Source organism: Petromyzon marinus, chromosome 57 (genome assembly GCF_048934315.1).
Source record: "Petromyzon marinus isolate PM22_M1 ecotype Great Lakes invasive population chromosome 57, UKy_Petmar_22M1.pri1.0, whole genome shotgun sequence".
Classification (NCBI taxonomy): Eukaryota; Metazoa; Chordata; class Hyperoartia; order Petromyzontiformes; family Petromyzontidae; genus Petromyzon; species Petromyzon marinus.
The window spans coordinates 3,239,442-3,259,604 of record NC_133723.1 but is presented as its reverse complement, the minus strand read 5'-3'; the positions used below and the strand labels follow the sequence as shown (position 1 = coordinate 3,259,604).

The 20,163-nt window shown below is 50.6% G+C and overlaps 1 protein-coding gene across 1 annotated transcript; it reads left to right on the top strand.

The window, feature by feature from the left end:
• The first annotated feature begins 238 nt into the window (after positions 1–238).
• On the top strand, positions 239–15,692 carry LOC116938001 (complexin-3-like). The gene is made up of 4 exons (XM_032945161.2): positions 239–6,924; positions 8,207–8,294; positions 11,355–11,495; positions 14,182–15,692. Exons 1-4 carry the CDS (start codon positions 6,749–6,751, stop codon positions 14,263–14,265), a joined length of 489 nt encoding a protein of 162 aa, XP_032801052.1. The 5' UTR covers positions 239–6,748; the 3' UTR covers positions 14,266–15,692.
• Positions 15,693–20,163: the final 4,471 nt, after the last annotated feature.

The window sequence follows — 20,163 nt, the reverse complement described above, 5'->3', positions numbered from 1 at the left end:
TCTCGCTCACTCACTATCTTGCTCACTCACTATCTCACTCACTCACTATCTCACTCACTATCTCACTCACTCACTATCTCACTCACTCACTATCTCACTCACTCACTATCTCACTCACTCACTATCTCACTCACTCACTATCTCACTCACTATCTCACTCACTCACTATCTCACTCACTCACAACTCTGCAGAGCAGGGGGAGAACATACAAACTCCTGCGCGCAGCCAACTAGCCAACTAAAATTGGTTAAAAAATATCCTGAAACGGTCCTGGGCCTCTCCTAGGTCGACTAAAAACCTTAAATGAGTACCTGGGTGTGGCGTGTACATATCACCAGCTATGGAGAGAGACAAAGGCGGCCGGGCGCGGTGCCACATTTCCACCGCTTTGTATGCGCCGTGCTGACTTTCATCGGTGACACTTGCCCCTAACAGCCTGCTAAGGCTATACGGGGGAGCTTTGTCTTTCGTGGTCGGTACACACAGACACACACACACGTGTTGCTGTGTTGCGAATTCTCTGGGATTAGAGAAAGATTAACCTCGCCACGTGACCACAAATCCAGACTCATCCCTCACAGCAGCAGCATCATCACGGTCGTCATAGTCATCGTCATCCGCACACAGTCCAAATCGCCGCATCGACAACAACAACAGCAAAAGTGGTATCAGCAGCAGTAGAATCAGCAGCAGCAGCAGTATCATCAGCAGCGGCAGCAGCAGCCTAGCCAGTATCTGCAACTGCGGCAGATGTATCAGCAAGTGTAACAACATCAGCACCTTCAGGAGTAGCAGCATCATCAGCAGCATCATCAGCAGCAGCATCATCAGCAACATCACCAGCAGCAGCTTCATCATCAGCAGCATCACAAGCATCACCTGCAACAGCATCAGCAGCATCATCATCATCAGCAGCAGCAGCATCACCAACATCTTCAGCAGCATCAACAGCATCACCAGCAGCAACATCATCAGCAGCAGCATCAGCAGCAGCAGCATCTTCAGCATCATCATCAGCAGCAGTATCTTCAGCATCAGCAGCATCATCACCAGCAGCAGCATCAGCAGCAGCATCATCAGCAGTATCACAAGCAGCAGCATCAGCAGCATCATCAGCAGCATCATCAGCAACATCGGCAGTAGCATCATCAGCAGCAGCATCAGCAGCAGCATCAGCAGCAGCAGCATCGGCAGTAGCAAGACCAGGAGGCCTCGCAGCAGCAGCAAGGGAGTCGCAGCGCAACATTACAACAGCAACACAACCCATTAGCAATCGCCTTATATCAACACTCTTCACTACTGATCAAAAGACTCTTCACTGCTGATCAAAACACTCTTCACTGCTGATCTAAACACTCTTCACTGCTGATCAAAACACTCTTCACTGCTGATCAAAACACTCTTCACTACTGATCAAAACACTCTTCACTGCTGATAAAAACACTCTTCACTACTGATCAAAACACTCTTCACTGCTGATCAAAACACTCTTCACCGCTGATCAAAACACGCTTCACTACTGATCAAAACACTCTTCACTGCTGATCAAAACACTCTTCACTGCTGATCAAAACACTCTTCACTACTGATCAAAACACTCTTCACTGTTGATCAAAATACTCTTCACTGCTGATCTAAACACTCTTCACTGCTGATCAAAAAACTCTTCACTACTGATCAAAACACTCTTCACTGCTGATCAAAACACTCTTCACTGCTGATCAAAACAGTCTTCACTGCGGACCAAAACACTCTTCACTGCTGATCTAAACACTCTTCACTGCTGATCAAAACACTCTTCACTGCTGATCTAAACACTTTTCACTACTGATCAAAACACTCTTCACTGCTGATCTAAACACTCTTCACCGCTGATCAAAACACTCTTCACTGCTGATCAAAACACTCTTCACCGCTGATCAAAACACTCTTCACTGCTGATCAAAACATGCTTCACTGCTGATCAAAACACTCTTCACCGCTGATCTAAACACTCTTCACTGCTGATCTAAACACTCCTCACTTCTGATCAAAACACTCTTCACTGCTGATCTAAACACTCTTCACCGCTGATCAAAACACTCTTCACTGCTGATCAAAACACTCTTCACTGCCGATCAAAACACTCTTCACTGCTGATCAAAACACTCTTCACCGCTGATCAAAACACTCTTCACTGCTGATCAAAACACTCTTCACTACTGATCAAAACACTCTTCACTGCTGATCAAAACACTCTTCACTGCTGATCTAAACACTATTCACCGCTGATCAAAACACTCTTCACTGCTGATCAAAACACTCTTCACCGCTGATCAAAACACTCTTCACTGCTGATCAAAACACTCTTCACTGTTGATCAAAACACTCTTCGCCGCTGATCAAAACACTCTTCACTGCTGATCAAAACACTCTTCACTACTGATCAAAACACTCTTCACTGCTGATCAAAACACTCTTCACTGCTGATCAAAACACTCTTTACCGCTGATCAAAACACACTTCACTGCAGTTTAAAACACTCCTCACTGCTGATCAAAACACTCTTCACTGCTGATCAAACCACTCTTCACTGCTGATCAAAACACTCTTCACTGCTGATCAAAACACTCTTCACTGCTGATCAAAGCACTCTTCACCGCTGATCAAAACACTCTTCAATGCTAATCAAAACAGTCTTCACTGCTGATCAAAACACTCTTCAATGCTGATCAAAACACTCTTCACTACTGACCAAAACACTCTTCAATGCTGATCAAAACACTCTTCACTGCTGATCAAATCACTCTTCACTACTGATCTAAACACTCTTCACTGCTGATCAAAACACTCTTCACTGCTGATCTAAACACTCTTCACTGCTGATCAAAACACTCTTCACTGCTGACCAAACACTCTTCACTGCTGATCAAAACACTCTTCACTGCTGATCAAAACACTCTTCACTACTGATCAAAACACTCTTCACTGCTGATCAAAACACTCTTCACTGCTGATCAAAACCCTCTTCAATGTTGATCAAAACACTCTTCACTGCTGATCAAAAACGATTTACTGCTGATCTAAACACTCTTCACTGCTGATCAAAACACTCTTCCCTGCCGATCTAAACACTCTTCACTGCTGATCTAAACACTCTTCACTGTTCATCAAAACACTCTTCACTGCTGATCAAAACACTCTCCACTGCTGATCTAAACACTCTTCACTGCCGATCTAAACACTCTTCACTGCTGATCTAAACACTCTTCACTGCTGATCTAAACACTCTTCACTGCTGATCTAAACACTCTTCACTGCTGATCTAAAAACTCTTCACTGCTGATCTAAACACTCTTCACTGCTGATCTAAACACTCTTCACAGCTGATCTAAACACTCTTCACAGCTCATCTAAACACTCTTCACTGCTGATGGTGCCACGTGACTGCCTTGCGACGGAGCTCCCAGGGATTGTCGCCAGACGACAGAGAAACAAAACTCTTGAATCACGTTTCTTGAAGGAGCGAGCGTCCTGAAGGAGCGAGCGTGTTGAAGGAGCGAGCGTCTTGAAGGAGCGAGCATCTGGAAGGAACGAGCGTCTTGAAGGAGCGAGCATCTGGAAGGAGCGAACGTCTTGAAGGAGCGAGCATCTTGAAGGAGCGAGCGTCTTGAAGGAGCGAGCATCTTGAAGGAGCACGTCTTGAAGGAGCGAGCGTCTTGAAGGAGCGAGCATCTTGAAGGAGCGAGCGTCTTGAAGGAGCGAGCGTCTTGAAGGAGCACGTCTTGAAGGAGCGAGCATCTTGAAGGAGCACGTCTTGAAGGAGCACGTCTTGAAGGAACGAGCATCTTGAAGTAGCGTCTTGAAGGAGCACGTCTTGAAGGAGCACACCTTGAAGGAACGAGCATCTTGAAGTAGCGTCTTGAAGGAGCACGTCTTGAAGGAGCGAGCGTCTTGAAGGAGCGAGCTTCTTGAAGGCGCGAACGTCTTGAAGAAGCACGTCTTGAAGGAGCGTGCGTCTTCAAGGAGCGAGCGTCTTGAAGACGCACGTCTTGAAGGAGCGAGCGTCTTCAAGGAGCGAGCATCTTGAAGGAGCAAGCGTCTTGAAGGAGCACGTCTTGAAGGAGCAAGCGTCTTGAAGGAACGAGCATCTTGAAGGAGCGAGTGTCTTGAAGGAGCGAGCGTCTTAAAGGAGCACGTCTTGAAGGAGCAAGCATCTTGATTAGCAAGCGTCTTGAAGGAGCATTGTCTTGAAGGAGCGAGCATCTTGAAGGAGCGAGCATCTTGAAGGAGCTAGCGTCTTGAAGTAGCGAGCATCTTGAAGGAGCACGTCTTGAAGTAGCGAGCATCTTGAAGGAGCACGTCTTGGAGGAGCGAGCGTCTTGAAGGAGCGAGCATCTTGAAGGAGCGAGCGTCTTGAAGTAGCGAGCATCTTGAAGGAGCACGTCTTGAAGTAGCGAGCATCTTGAACGAGCACGTCTTGGAGGAGCATTGTCTTGAAAGAGCGAGCATCTTGAAGGAGCGAGCATCTTGAAGGAGCGAGCGTCTTGAAGTAGCGAGCATCTTGAAGGTGCACGTCTTGAAGTAGCGAGCATCTTGAAGGAGCACGTCTTGGAGGATCATTGTCTTGAAGGAGCGAGCATCTTGAAGGAGCGAGCGTCTTGAAGGAGCGAGCATCTTGAAGTAGCGAGCATCTTGAAGGAGCACGTCTTGAAGTAGCGAGCATCTTGAAGGAGCACGTCTTGGAGGAGCATTGTCTTGAAGGAGCGAGCATCTTGAAGGAGCGAGCATCTTGAAGGAGCGAGCGTCTTGAAGTAGCGAGCATCTTGAAGGAGCACGTCTTGGAGGAGCGAGCGTCTTGAAGGAGTGTTTTGAAGGAGCACGTCTTGTAGGAGCGAGCGTCTTGAAGGAGCGAGCGTCTTGAAGGAGCACGTCTTGAAGGAGCACGTCTTGAAGGAGCGAGCATCTTGAAGGAGCACGTCTTGAAGGAGCAAGCATCTTGAAGGAGCGAGCGTCTTGAAGGAGGAAGCGTCTTGAAGGAGCAAGCATCTTGAAAGAGCGAGCGTCTTGAAGGAGCACGTCTTAAAGGAGCACGTCTTAAAGGAGCGAGCGTCTTGAAGGAGCGAGCATCTTGAAGGAGCGAGCATCTTGAAGGAGGAAGCGTCTTGAAGGAGCGAGCGTCTTGAAGGAGCGAGTGTCTTGAAGGAGCACGTCTTAAAGGAGAACGTCTTGAAGGAGCACGTCTTAAAGGAGCGAGCGTCTTGAAGGAGTGTCTTGAAAGAGCACGTCTTGAAGGAGCGAGCGTCTTAAAGGAGCACGTCTTGAAGGAGCAAGCATCTTGATTAGCAAGCGTCTTGAAGGAGCATTGTCTTGAAGGAGCGAGCATCTTGAAGGAGCGAGCATCTTGAAGGAGCTAGCGTCTTGAAGTAGCGAGCATCTTGAAGGAGCACGTTTTGAAGTAGCGAGCATCTTGAAGGAGCACGTCTTGGAGGAGCGAGCGTCTTGAAGGAGCGAGCATCTTGAAGGAGCGAGCGTCTTGAAGTAGCGAGCATCTTGAAGGAGCACGTCTTGAAGTAGCGAGCATCTTGAACGAGCACGTCTTGGAGGAGCATTGTCTTGAAAGAGCGAGCATCTTGAAGGAGCGAGCATCTTGAAGGAGCGAGCGTCTTGAAGTAGCGAGCATCTTGAAGGTGCACGTCTTGAAGTAGCGAGCATCTTGAAGGAGCACGTCTTGGAGGATCATTGTCTTGAAGGAGCGAGCATCTTGAAGGAGCGAGCGTCTTGAAGGAGCGAGCATCTTGAAGTAGCGAGCATCTTGAAGGAGCACGTCTTGAAGTAGCGAGCATCTTGAAGGAGCACGTCTTGGAGGAGCATTGTCTTGAAGGAGCGAGCATCTTGAAGGAGCGAGCATCTTGAAGGAGCGAGCGTCTTGAAGTAGCGAGCATCTTGAAGGAGCACGTCTTGGAGGAGCGAGCGTCTTGAAGGAGTGTTTTGAAGGAGCACGTCTTGTAGGAGCGAGCGTCTTGAAGGAGCGAGCGTCTTGAAGGAGCACGTCTTGAAGGAGCACGTCTTGAAGGAGCGAGCATCTTGAAGGAGCACGTCTTGAAGGAGCAAGCATCTTGAAGGAGCGAGCGTCTTGAAGGAGGAAGCGTCTTGAAGGAGCAAGCATCTTGAAAGAGCGAGCGTCTTGAAGGAGCACGTCTTAAAGGAGCACGTCTTAAAGGAGCGAGCGTCTTGAAGGAGCGAGCATCTTGAAGGAGCGAGCATCTTGAAGGAGGAAGCGTCTTGAAGGAGCGAGCGTCTTGAAGGAGCGAGTGTCTTGAAGGAGCACGTCTTAAAGGAGAACGTCTTGAAGGAGCACGTCTTAAAGGAGCGAGCGTCTTGAAGGAGTGTCTTGAAAGAGCACGTCTTGAAGGAGCGAGCATCTTGAAGGAGCGAGCATCTTGAAGGAGGAAGCGTCTTGAAGGAGAACGTCTTAAAGGAGCAGGTCTTGAAGGAGAACGTCTTGAAGGAGCGAGCGTCTTGAAGGAGCGAGCATCTTGAAGGAGCGAGCGTCTTGAAGGAGAACGTCTTGAAGGAGCACGTCTTGAAGGAGCACGTCTTGAAGGAGCATGACTTGAAGGAGCACGTCTTAAAGGAGCGAGCGTCCTGAAGGAGTGTCTTGAAGGAGGAAGCGTCTTGAAGGAGGAAGCGTCTTGAAGGAGCACGTCTTGAAGGAGCACGTCTTGAAGCAGCGAGCGTCTTGAAGGAGCGAGCGTCTCGACCTCCATGGCCTCCTTTGTGTTGAAGTCGATGGTGGGGGGCCATCTGAAGAGCCTCACTGGGGGGCTCGCGGGCGGGGGGGAGGGGGGCGGGGACAAGGGGGGGGGCGACGCGGCCGCGGGTGGGGGGGGGATGACGCGGGAGGAGTTCGAGGAGTACCGGAAGCAGCTGCTGGAGGAGAAGTGAGTGCCGTGTGAGGAGGTGTGAGGAGGTGTGAGGAGATGTGAGGAGAAGTGAGTGCCGTGTGAGGAGGTGTGAGGAGGTGTGCCGTGTGAGGAGGTGTGAGGAGATGTGAGGAGAAGTGAGTGCCGTGTGAGGAGGTGTGAGGAGGTGTGAGGAGATGTGAGGAGAAGTGAGTGCCGTGTGAGGAGGTGTGAGGAGGTGTGCCGTGTGAGGAGGTGTGAGGAGATGTGAGGAGAAGTGAGTGCCGTGTGAGGAGGTGTGAGGAGGTGTGAGGAGATGTGAGGAGAAGTGAGTGCCGTGTGAGGAGGTGTGAGGAGGTGTGAGGAGAAGTGAGATGTGAGGAGGTGTGCCGTGTGAGGAGGTGTGAGGAGAAGTGAGGAGAAGTGAGGAGGTGTGAGGAGGTGTGAGGAGAAGTGAGATGTGAGGAGGAGGAGGAGTGAGTGCCGTGTGAGGAGGTGTGAGGAGGTGTGAGGAGATGTGAGGAGGAGTGAGAAGTGAGGTGTGAGGAGAAGTGAGTGCCGTGTGAGGAGGTGTGAGGAGGTGTGAGGAGAAGTAAGTGCCGTGTGAGGAGGTCTGAGGAGGTGTGAGGAGAAGTGAGTGCCGTGTGAGGAGGTGTGAGGAGGTGTGAGGAGAAGTGAGTCCCGTGTGAGGAGGTGTGAGGAGGTGTGAGGAGAAGTGAGTGCCATGTGAGGAGGTGTGAGGAGGTGTGAGGAGATGTGAGAAGTGAGGAGAAGTGAGTGCCGTGTGAGGAAATGTGAGGAGGTGTGAGGAGGTGTGAGGAGAAGTGAGATGTGAGGAGAAGTGAGTGCCGTGTGAGGAGGTGTGAGGAGGTGTGAGGAGGTGTGAGGAGAAGTGAGATGTGAGGAGATGTGAGTGCCGTGTGAGGAGGTGTGGGGAGGTGTGAGAAGGTGTGAGGAGATGTGGGATGTGAGGAGAAGTGAGTGCCGTGTGAGGAGGTGCGATGAGGTGTGAAGAGGAGCGAGGAGGTGTGAGGAGAAGTGAGGAGGTGCCCCACCCTCCACGTGACCCCTCCCGCATGACCGCCTCCCGCGTAACCCCCCCCCCCCCCTCTGGCGTGACACGCCCCCCCCCCTCTGGCGTGACTGCCCTCCCTCGTGACCGCCCCCCATGTGACCCCCCCCCCGCGTGATCCACCCCCTCACCCTCCGCGTGACCCCTCCCCCCGCGTGACCCCTCCCCCTCCGCGTGACCCCTCCCCCCGCGTGACCCCTCCCCCCGCGTGACCCCTCCCCCCGCGTGACCCCTCCCCCCCCCCCCCAGGATGGAACGTGACGCACACTTCACGCAGAAGAAGGCCGTGCGAGCCACGGTGAGGACGCACTTCAGGGAGAAGTACCGCCTGCCCAAGGTACGTGTGCCGGACTTCTTTCGCACCGTACGCGGCAAAACCGTGCTAATGGGAGGTGCGTCGGGGTGAAGGACAACAAACGAAACACGAATAGCAGTTCTAAAGAAATGCGTTTGTCAATCGAGATGATTTAAAGGTGCATCACAACTCCCAGTGCCGGATTATCCTGGCAGCAAAATTAGCAAATGTAGTAGCTACGGGCCCCGCACTTTCAAGGACCCCGTGCTAAACGCTTTCAAGCTATCAATTCCGGTTCAGTGATTCTGCACTTGCTCTATCACTATAGTACTATACCGCCTTCAACTTTTATGAACGACTGGCTGTTTAAGGTTAGTGATTTGTCTGTTATCTGGCTGTATAGCAAATGAAAAAAATATAATGACTTAGCTATGCAAGTGAAATAAATTGTGTTTTCATATTTACAGTGGGGGGAAAAAAGCATTTGATCCCCTGCCGATTTTGTACGTTTGCCCACTGACAAGGAAATGATCAGTCTATAATTTTAATGGGAGGTTTATTTGAACAGTGAGAGAGAATAACAACAACAAAATCCAGAAAAACGCATGTCAAAAATGTTGTAAATTGGTTTGCATTTTAATGAGGGAAATAAGTATTTGACCCCCTCTCAATCAGAAAGATTTCTGGCTCCCAGGTGTCTTTTATACAGGTAACGAGCTGAGATCAGGAACACACTCTTAAAGGGAGTGCTCCTAATCTCAGCTTGTTACCTGTATAAAAGACACCTGTCCACAGAAGCAATCAATCAATCAGATTCCAAACTCTCCACCATGGCCAAGACCAAAGAGCTATCCAATGATGTCACGGACAAGGCAGGAATGGGCTACAAGACCATTGCCAAGCAGCTTGGTGAGAAGGTGACAACAGTTGGTGCGATTATTCGCAAATGGAAGAAACACAAAAGAACTGTCAATCTCCCTCTGGCCTGGGGCTCCATGCAAGATCTCACCTCGTGGAGTTGCAATGATCATGAGAACGGTGAGGAATCAGCCCAGAACTACACGGGAGGATCTTGTCAATGATCTCAAGGCAGCTGGGACCATAGTCACCAAGAAAACAATTGGTAACACACTACGCCGTGAAAGACTGAAATCCTGCAGCGCCTGCAAGGTCCCCCTGCTCAAGAAAGCACATATACATGCCCGTCTGAAGTTTGCCAATGAACATCTGAATGATTCAGAGGACAACTGGGTGAAAGTGTTGTGGTCAGATGAGACCAAAATGGAGCTCTTTGGCATCAACTCAACTTGCCGTGTTTGGAGGAGGAGGAATGCTGCCTATGACCCCAATAACACCATCCACACCGTCAAACATGGAGGTGGAAACATTATGCTTTGGGGGTGTTTTTCTGCTAATGGGACAGGACAACTTCACCGCATCAAAGGGACGATGGACAGGGCCATGTACCGTCAAATCTTGGGTGAGAACCTCCTTCCCTCAGCCAGGGCATTGAAAATGGATCGTGGATGGGTATTCCAGCATGACAATGACCCAAAACACATGGCCAAGGCAACAAAGGAGTGGCTCAAGAAGAAGCACATTAAGGTCCTAGAGTGGCCTAGCCAGTCTCCAGACCTTAATCCCATAGAAAATCTGTGGAGGGAGCTGTAGGTTACAGTTGCCAAACGTCAGCCTCGAAACCTTAATGACTTGGAGCACTGTTGTGGAGGCAGAAGCGATAGTTTGGTGGATCAGACACACACACACGCACAGAAGATGCGGCGACACTCCCTTCCTACCGTGAGTGGGTGTCGAGGAGGAGCCGTGCTCCCTGGCCCTGCCAGGAGGCGGTAATACCAAAGCCGTGGAACGGGATAGAGTGTTTCCCCCTCGCACGCACGCGCGCGCGTTGGGTGTTCTCCGTGTTGCTCCTCCCGCGTGTATAAACACTCGCCATTGATTGGGCCGATAACACCTTGACATATATGTAGAGGACCGCAGAGCTTGGAGGGCGATCGTTGGTAGTGCCGGCTCCTCATCAGCACCGCGTGGCTGCTGCTGCTTCTGCTTTCTCACTCCTCGTCTGTGTTTCTATCTGCTGCTGGTGCCTCTGAGTCGTCCTCTCTCTCTCTCTCTCTAGGAGATCTCTCTCCACATTTCGAAGCATGCCTTTAGATTATTTGGCTGCTATGAATGTCCACGCGATGATGATAGGCCCCACTTCGCAACATAGCTCAGTGGAGCCTTACCTGGTAAAAAAATAAAATTAGTTTATAGTTAGTAGTTTAGATTGTGAAAGCCAGGTCGCTTTTGAAAAACAGCAACATTGCTCAGTGGGGCATGACCTGGTAAAATAAAATAACACATTCTCCTGCGAAGGAGGGAGCTGGTAGGAACGTTGGGTTGCTCGCTCAATGGCCAGGGTCAACGACACCACGTGGTGTATTCCGCACAATATTCCCGACTTTGAGGGCGGGCACAAGCCGGCGTGAGTAGGTTAAACGTTGAGTTTTATAAGGGCACCACGGGGTGACCAGCCCAGCCCCACCCAGCCCCTCCCCTCCCACCCAGCCCCTCCCCACCCAGCCCCTCCCACCCCCCACCCAGCCCCTCTCCACCCAGCCCCACCCCTCCTACCCTCCCCACCCAGCCCCTCCCCACCCTCCCCACCCAGCCCCTCCCCACCCAGCCCCACCCCTCCCATTTTTGGATGCACGACGAACAGACGGACACAATAATCCCCTGTGGGCTGGTGTAGTAACCAGGAGGTTCCTACACAGTAAAATGTATCGCTTAGTAGTTTAGTTTGTGATTTGCCTGGTCGCTTCTGAAGAAGAAGAAGCTAATAACTCATTTGCATTTTTACCTGATAAGATTATTTTTTTAAACATTGTTTTAATTGTATTTGTATATATTTATCTTTAAGTTATTTGTTGACCTTTCCTATACTCTGCGCTCATGTCGTGTTTTTCTATCGTTTTTTATTGTCGTAGCATTCCGACACGCCCCTTACGGGCGGCGTGCGGGCGCTAACCGCTGCGCCACCGCTCCCTCTCCTCGCTCTCTCCCTCGCCCATCACCCGTGCCGGGGGGCCTCCACAGAGCGAGCAGGACGCTGCCAAAGTGCAGCTCGCGGGGGGGGCAGTGGAACTCCCCCCGGACCTGGCCAAGATGGTTCGGTCCGCGCAGCAGCAGCAGCAGGAGGAGAAGGAGAAGTCGCTGCTCAACTCCCTGCCCAATCCGGTCCTCTCCGGCAACCAGGCAGCACACCAAAGACAAAGATCCCCCGTGTAGCCTTTGACAGACTTTTGACTTAAAAAAAAACTTTGGCGATTGCAGGAATTCATATTCTTGGTTCTGCCGGTAGAGTCACGTAGATAGAAAGTGAAAATGAAGAAAATTAAATCAATGGTAAAATAAAATACAAAATAATAAATTGAAAATAATAAAAGCAAAAAGGCCACGACGTTTCGATCGCAACACAAGCGACCTGACGAAGGCCGCTTGTGTCGCGAACGAAACGTCTGACAAGACCGCTTGTGTTGCGATTGAAACGTCTGACAAAGGCCGCTTGTGTTGCGATTGAAGCGTCGTGGATTTTTTGCTTTTATCATTTTCAACTTTTAAAAAATATATATTTTTTTCATGTTTATTTTCTATCTACGTGACTTTACCGAAAGAACCAAGAATGTACTTTAACAGACTGTTGGGGCCAAGTGCTGTTTAGCGAGTAGCAGCGCCTATGAAGGTCGCACACTGAGTCTATGGCCAGTGGTGGTTGGGTGGCCAGTAACCAACTACCCACCCCCCCGCGCGTAGCCGCCTTTGTCTCCCCACTGTGGGGAGATGTTAACTACCTCGCCTGGTATACAGGAGGTCGTGGGTTCAATCCCAAGCCTGACCTTTGCTGTATATTTGGAGTTTGCAGTGTCTCTCTCATCATCATCACAGTGGCTATGAGATGTTAACTCCCTCGCCTGGTATACAGGAAGTCGTGGGGTCGATTCCGACCCTGACGCCTGCTGCTGTATACTTGGAGTTTGCGTGTCTCTCTCCCTGCTGTAGTGTGGATTTTTCCCTCCGAAATTCAAATCAACATCACACGTCTAGAGTATTTGCCCGCTATATATATTTCCATGTCATAAGCGACTTTATTAAGTCATAACTGGCTGTAACGATGTTAGTTGGTATTTTCGCCTCACCGATCTTACATTAACAGGTTCAATCTCTCACATTAACATAGCCACCTCAGCACGCTCGCCATAGAGGCCGCTCACCAATCTCACATTAACACGCTAATCTCTCACACTAACACGCTAATCTCTCACATTAACATGCTAATATCTCACATTAACATGCTAATATCTCACATTAACATGCTAATCTCTCACATTAACACGCTAATCTCTCACATTAACATGCTAATCTCTAACATTAACATGTTAATCTCTCACATTAACATGCTAATATCTCACATTAACATGCTAATCTCTCACATTAACATGCTAATCTCTCACATTAACATAGCCACCTCAACACGCTCGCCATAGAGGCCGCTCACCGATCTCACATTAACATGTTAATCTCTCACATTAACATGCTAATCTCTCACATTAACATGTTAATCTCTCACATTAACACGCTAATCTCTCACATTAACATGTTAATCTCTCACACTAACACGCCAATCTCTCACACTAACACGCTAATCTCTCACACTAACACACTAATCTCTCACATTAACACGCTAATTTCTCACATTACCACGCTAATCTCTCACATTAACACGCTAATCTCTCACATTAACACGCTAATCTCTCAAATTAACATGCTAATCTCTCACATTAACATGCTAATCTCTCACATTAACATGTTAATCTCTCACATTAACATTCTAATATCTCACATTAACATGCTAATCTCTCACATTAACATGTTAATCTCTCACACTAACACGCTAATCTCTCACATTAACACGCCAATCTCTCACACTAACACACTAATCTCTCACATTAACACGCTAATTTCTCACATTAACACGCTAATCTCTCACATTAACACGCTAATCTCTCACATTAACACGCTAATCTCTCACATTAACACGCTAATCTCTCACATTAACACGCTAATCTCTCAAATTAACGTGCTAATCTCTCACATTAACATGCTAATCTCTCACATTAACACGCTAATCTCTCACATTAACACGCTAATCTCTCACATTAACACGCTAATCTCTCAAATTAACATGCTAATCTCTCACATTAACACGCTAATCTCTCACATTAACATGCTAATCTCTCAAATTAACATGCTGATCTCTCACATCTACATGCTTATCGCTCACAGTAGCACGCTAATCTCTCACGTCAACATGCTAATCTCTCACGTCAACATGCTAATCTTTCACATTAACCCGCTAATATTTCACATTAACCCGCTAATCTTTCACATTAACATGCTAATATCTCACATTAACATGCTAATATCTCACATTAACATGCTAATATCTCACATTAACATGCTAATCTCTCACATTAACCCGCTAATAGTGTATTGAGGGGCGTGGTTAGTGTAATGAGGGGCGTGGTTAGTGTCGAGATTGGCGTGGTTAGTTTACTGATTGGGCGTGGTTGAAGTAATCACGAGCGTGGTTATTGTAATGAGGGGCGTGGTTATTGCAATGAGGGGCGTGGTTATTGTAATGAGGGGCGTGGTTATTGTAAATGAGGGGCGTGGTTAGTGTAATGATTGGCGTGGTTAGTTTACCGATTGGGTGTGGTTGGCGTAATAACGGGCGTGGTTATTGTAATGAGGGGCGTGGTTAGAGCAATGAGATTGGTTTAATTAGGGGGCGTGGTTATGGCCGTGAGGGCGTGATTATGGTAATGAGGGGGCGTGGTTATGGTGTCTCTCCGTGTCTCCGCAGGGTGTGGATTCTCTCCGGGAGAAGGCCCAGGAGACTCTGCATGGGGTGCGCCAGGCGGCCGAGCAAAAGTGCAGCGTCATGTGAGCCCCTTGGGTCTCACCCGGGAGTGATCAACCTGGGGGTCGCACCTGGGTCACCTTAGGACACCGTGGGGGTCAGAGGGGGGCTATCACCCCTTGGTCACCCTCTGGTCACTCCTTGTTCATGTTTTTGTTTGTTGCGGCTGCACCCGAGTCAAGAGCCGCATGGCTCACAGGGCTATACCTAATAAATGAAACTGAAAAACAGAAAACCCCTTGGTCATCCGTGGGGCACCCGTGGCTCACCCCTGGGTCATCCTTTGGTCATCTGTCGGTCACTCCTTGGTCACCCCTTGATCACTCCTGGGTTACCCCTGGGTCACCTCTGGGTCACCTCCTGGGTCACCCCTTGGTCACCTGGGTCACCTCTGGGTCACCTCCTGGGTCACCCCTTGGTCACCTGGGTCACCTCTGGGTCACCTCCTGGGTTACCCCTGGGTCACCCCTGGGTCACCTGAGTCACCCCTGAGTGACCTCCTGGGTCACCTCCTGGGTCACCTCCTGAGTCACCTCTGGGTCACCTCCTGGGTCACCCCTGAGTGACCTCCTGGGTCACCCCTGAGTCACCTTCTGAGTCACCCCTGAGTCACCTCCTGGGTCACCCCTGAGTGACCTCCTGGGTCACCCCTGGGTCACCTCCTGGGTCACCCCTTGGTCACGTCCTGGGTCACCCCAGGGTCACCCCTGGGTCACCTCCTGGGTCACCCCTTGGTCACCTCCTGGGTCACCCCTGGGTCACGTCCTGGGTCACCCCAGGGTCACCCCTGGGTCATCCCCTGGGTCACCCCTTGGTCACCCCTGGGTCACGTCCAGGGTCACCCCTTGGTCACCCCTGGGTCACCCCAGGGTCACCCCTGGGTCATTCTGGATCAGCTTGCAACGTGACCTTCAACTCCAAAGCATCCTGGGCTGAACCTCCGCTCCTCCTCCACCACCACTACCGTCTCCACGACCGCAGCTCGACTCGAGGATGAATCGAGAGGCGATCCGTGATCCCCCACCCCCCGTGGTTCTCTCTGGGACGGCTCCTAACAGATACCGCCATATTAGGGAGCCCACTGGGCAGCTACGATGCACTTTTAAATAATCTAGGAGATTGAAAACTCATTTCTTTAGAACTGCTTTTTGTGTTTAGTTTGTTCGATTAGTGCGGCTGGCTATGTACGGTGCGAAAAAAGTTCAATATACCCTTAGTCTCAACACTGCCCATAGACTCAACACTACCCTTAGACTCAACACTACCCTTAAACTCAACACTACCCTTAGTCTCAACACTGCCCATAGACTCACACTACCCTTAGTCTCAACACTGCCCATAGACTCAACACTGCCCATAGACTAACACTATAGACTAACACTGCCCATAGACAATACCCTTAGACTAACACTGCCCATAGACTAACACTACCCTTAGACTAACACTACCCATAGACTCAACACTACCCATAGGCTAACACTACCCATAGACTCAACACTACCCATAGTCTCAACACTACCCATAGACTCACACTATAGACTAACACTACCCTTAGACTAACACTAATCATAGACTCAACACTACCCATAGGCTAACACTACCCATAGACTCAACACTGCCCATAGACTCAACACTACCCATGGACTCAACACTGCCCATAGACTCAACACTGCACCATAGACTAACACTATAGACTAACACTACCCATAGACTGACACTATAGACTAACACTACCCATAGACTAACACTACCCATAGACTCAACATTGCCCATAGACTAACACTACCCATAGACTAACACTGCCCATAGACTCAACGCTACCAATAGACTAACACTACCCATAGACTCAACACTACCCATAGACTCAACACTACCCATAGACTCAACACTACCCATAGACTAACACTACCCATAGACTAACACTACCCATAGACTAACACTACCCATAGACTAACACTGCCCATAGACTAACACTATCCATAGACTCAACACTACCCTTAGACTCAACACTACCCTTAGACTCAACACTACCCATAGACTCAACACTGCCCATAGACTAACACTAGACTAACACTGCCCATAGACTAACACTGCCCATAGACTAACACTATCCATAGACTAACACTACCCTTAGACTCAACACTACCCATAGACTCAACACTGCCCATAGACTAACACTGCCCATAGACTCAACACTGCCCATAGACTCAACACTATCCATAGACTAACACTACCCTTAGACTCAACACTACCCTTTGACTCAACACTACCCATAGACTAACACTGCCCATAGACTAACACTGCCCATAGACTCAACACTGCCCCCCACCCCACTCCCCCCCTGCCCGTGTAGCCTGAGTGGGGCAAATACGACTCACGTTGAGTCGAAATTCGAGGCATCGACCTCCCGTCAATCGGGCGAGGTAGTTAACATCTCGCGTACGACCCCCTGAGTCTCAGGACCTTGAGACACCTACACACGAAGATCTCGCGTGTAGTCTTAGAAGACTGTAGGGGCAAGTGCTGTTAGCGAGTAGCACCTATGAAGGCCGGCACGGCACACGAGGGGGTGGGTGGCCAACACCACGCCCGACCGCCTTTGTCTCCCGATGGTGATGTTTTTACACACCGCACCAGGTACTCATTTGAGGTTGAGTCGACCTAGAGGAGGCCCAGGACCGGTTCAGATAATCGTGACTGATGTTGGCCGCGAGCGGGAATCGAACTCGGGTTCCCGGGTTCGTAGCGCAGCGCGCTAACCACTACACTACCGCTACTGACACACAACAACAACAACAACAACCGCCATTCGCCACTAAGTGGCGGTGACGTCACCACGACGCTTGTGCCAGGCTATGTGCACCCTGAGGCCACGTGAAGTGTCGAACGCCCGCTGGCAGGAGGTCACGGGGCAGACCCAGGTGCCACGGGTCGACTGACTGAGATGACTGGCTGATGCACCACCTGTGCCCCCTACTGTGCCAACCTGCTGTGCTTTAGCCACCCGGCGCTCCGCTCGCTGTTGTGAGCGTCGCTCCTCCGCCCTTCGTTGTTGTTGGAGGGCGACCGCCTCCAACTGCCCAGTAGCATCCTTCACGAGCTTCCTCCACAGAGGCCGATCTTGACACCGCTGGTACCAGTCATCGGCAAGTCCACTCAGCTCCACGTCCTCCTGTACCACATCACTCCATCTCTTCTCTAGCCCGTGCCGCGCCCGCTTAGCCCCCTCAATCCGGCCAAACAAAAGCTGTTTCGGCATGCGGTGGCTGGGCATGCGGGCTACATGACCCAGCCATCGCAGCCTTGCCTGCCGGAGGAGCTCACCGATGGGACCCTGCCCAGATCTTTCAAGGATTTGTGAGCTCCTCACACAATCCAGTCTGGTTAAACCCAGGATGGATCGTAGGCAGGCCAGCCTAAATGTTTCTAACCGGCGAAGATGTTCCATTAGGGGGGTCCACGTTTCGCAAGCGTAGAGAAGGGAGGGAATGACCGTGGCCGAGAAGACCTGAAGCTTAGTGCGGAGCGACAGACCAGGTAGCTTCCACACAGCGTTACGCAACCGATGAAAAGATATTGCCGCTCGACTGATTCGGAGTGAGACCTCTGCTGTTAAACTGGAGCCAGTCATAAGCACACTGCCCAGGTATGGGAAACTCTCCACTCTCTCCACAACTGCCCCATCACCGATTGGGAGTTGTGGGGGTGGAGTGTCCGATGGTACAAAATACCCAGGCAAGTGCTTAGTTTTGGTGGGGCTGATGGTAAGGCCCCACCTCTTAGTGGCACGCTCCAGTCTCAGCAGCAGCGTCTCCAACTCCTCCTCTGACTGAGCAGCTATTACCAAGTCATCAGCATACATAACGTGGTTGAGCAATAGGGAGCCATCCCTTGACCGCACCCGGGCATCGATGAGCCTCCCATTATATCTGTACCATATGGAGATTCCCCCGGTACAGCTATTGAAGGCTTCACGAACTACGTGGTCAAAATAGATGTTAAATAATGTGGGAGCCAGAGGACATCCCTGTCGCACCCCAAGGTGTACAGGGAATGGCTCTGACTCCCGGCCACGTAGTTTTACCCGGGCTCGCTCACCATCATGAAGGTCCTTAATGATCGTGAGCAGAGGGTCAGGTACTCCAAAAGCACGAAGAACGACCCAGAGCCCAGGCCTACTGATGGTATCATAGGCCTTGACCATGTCAATAAAGCAGAGATGTAGGTCTTGTTGGAATTCCCTACACCTCTGCTGTAGCAGACGGACAGAAAATATGGCATCTGTGCAGGACCGCCCTTTCCTGAAACCGCATTGGGGCTCCGCAAGCCTCTCCTCAGCGTGCCTGGCAAGGCGATGCTGAATAATCCTTGCCAGGACCTTTCCCGGCACACTGAGGAGTGAGATGCCCCTGTAGTTGTTACAGTCTGTGCGGTCCCCCTTCTTAAAAAGGGGGACCACCAGGGCATCCTTCCAATCCTGCGGAACCCGTCCAGTGGTCCAGACTGTTGTTATGATGTCATATAGGGCAGTCTGTGCACAAACGCCACCCTCCCTCAGCATTTCGCTTGGGAGATCATCTCTGCCCGCTGCCTTTCCTGGTCTCAGACTCCGGATCGCCTTCAATACTTCCTCAGCAGATGGCACCTCAGCCAGCCACTCACAGGGGGTGACTTCATCCAATATTTGAGGCACCGCAGCCTCAGCAGGGTCATCCTCACTTTGTGCCACGATGTTTTCCTGGCTGAGGGATTTTCCCTCCCCCAGGACCTCACAGAAATGCTCAGCAAATCTGCGAACCTGTTCCTGGGGGTCGGAAATTGGATCACCGTTTTTTCCCCTAATGATGGTAATAGGTGTGGCACTGCAGGTTACTTTTTTGATGGAGTTAAATAGAGATTTGTGATCACGGGCCACTGAGGCAGACTCCATCTCCTCAGCAACCCGCGACCACCACCCATCCTTGCAGCGCCTCACGGCTCTCCGAACCTCCGAGCGAAGGCTGCGGTAAGCCTCCTCATTCTCTGACGTGGGATTCTGTAGCCGATGACAGTGGGCCTGTCGCTTTTTCTCAACCATCCTGAACAACTCCTCTGTCATCCAGGGTGTCTGGGGAGGTCTGGACCGCGTACCCAAAGCAGCCATTGCAGCTGCATGAGTCACAGTCCTAAACCTCGCCCATTTACCCTCGACATCAGGAGGAGTCGGGGACGATGCCAATCCCAGCCGCAAGCGATGATGAAATTCTCGCTTGCAACTTTCATCAGATAACTGAGACCAGGCCACTTTAGGTTGGAATGGGGTCCTGGGTGTACACCCACCACCGGAGTGGAAGAATGGCAGGCACATCTTACAGATGACCAGTCGATGGTCAGAGGGCAGATCAGCTCCACGGTAGGTCTTGGTGTCAAGGACATGGGCTCGCATTCGCTGGTCCGTCACTATGTAGTCCAGCAGATGTTCTTGCTTGGACCCGGCATGCATCCATGATGTTGTGTGGATGCGCCGATGCCGGAACAGCGTGTTGGTAATTACAAGCCCATGGGCTGCACAAAAATCTAGCAGCCTCCTACCGTTGTTATTGAGCTGATCTGGCCCATGCCCTCCAATCACTCCAGACCAGGTGCCAGTATCATAACCAACTCGGGCATTGAAGTCACCCAACATGATGACTCTATCCCGAGGGGCCACTTTAGCCAGCACCTGTGACAGGAGGTCATAGAAGGCATCTGACTCATCGGCTTTGCCTGCATCCCTCCACGGATGTTCATCTTCGGTGGGGGCATAAGTAACCACGACCACCATTCCTCGCCTCCGGTTGATGGGAAGGCGAGCCCAAAGTAGCCTGGGGCTTACAGCTTCCCACACCTCACCGCCACGCTCCCACGCCCCCTTCATTCTTTTGTTCAAAAGAAGACCCACACCCT

What these genes read in the sequence shown, in the direction of transcription:
- LOC116938001 (XM_032945161.2), top strand. Translation starts at nt 6,749, where the DNA reads ATGGCCTCCTTTGTGTTGAAGTCGATGGTGGGGGGCCATCTGAAGAGC. An exon ending in AAGCAGCTGCTGGAGGAGAA is followed by an intron (nt 6,925 to 8,206) that starts GTGAGTGCCGTG and finishes CCCCCCCCCCAG; the next exon opens with GATGGAACGTGACGCACACT. An exon ending in AGAAGTACCGCCTGCCCAAG is followed by an intron (nt 8,295 to 11,354) that starts GTACGTGTGCCG and finishes GGGCCTCCACAG; the next exon opens with AGCGAGCAGGACGCTGCCAA.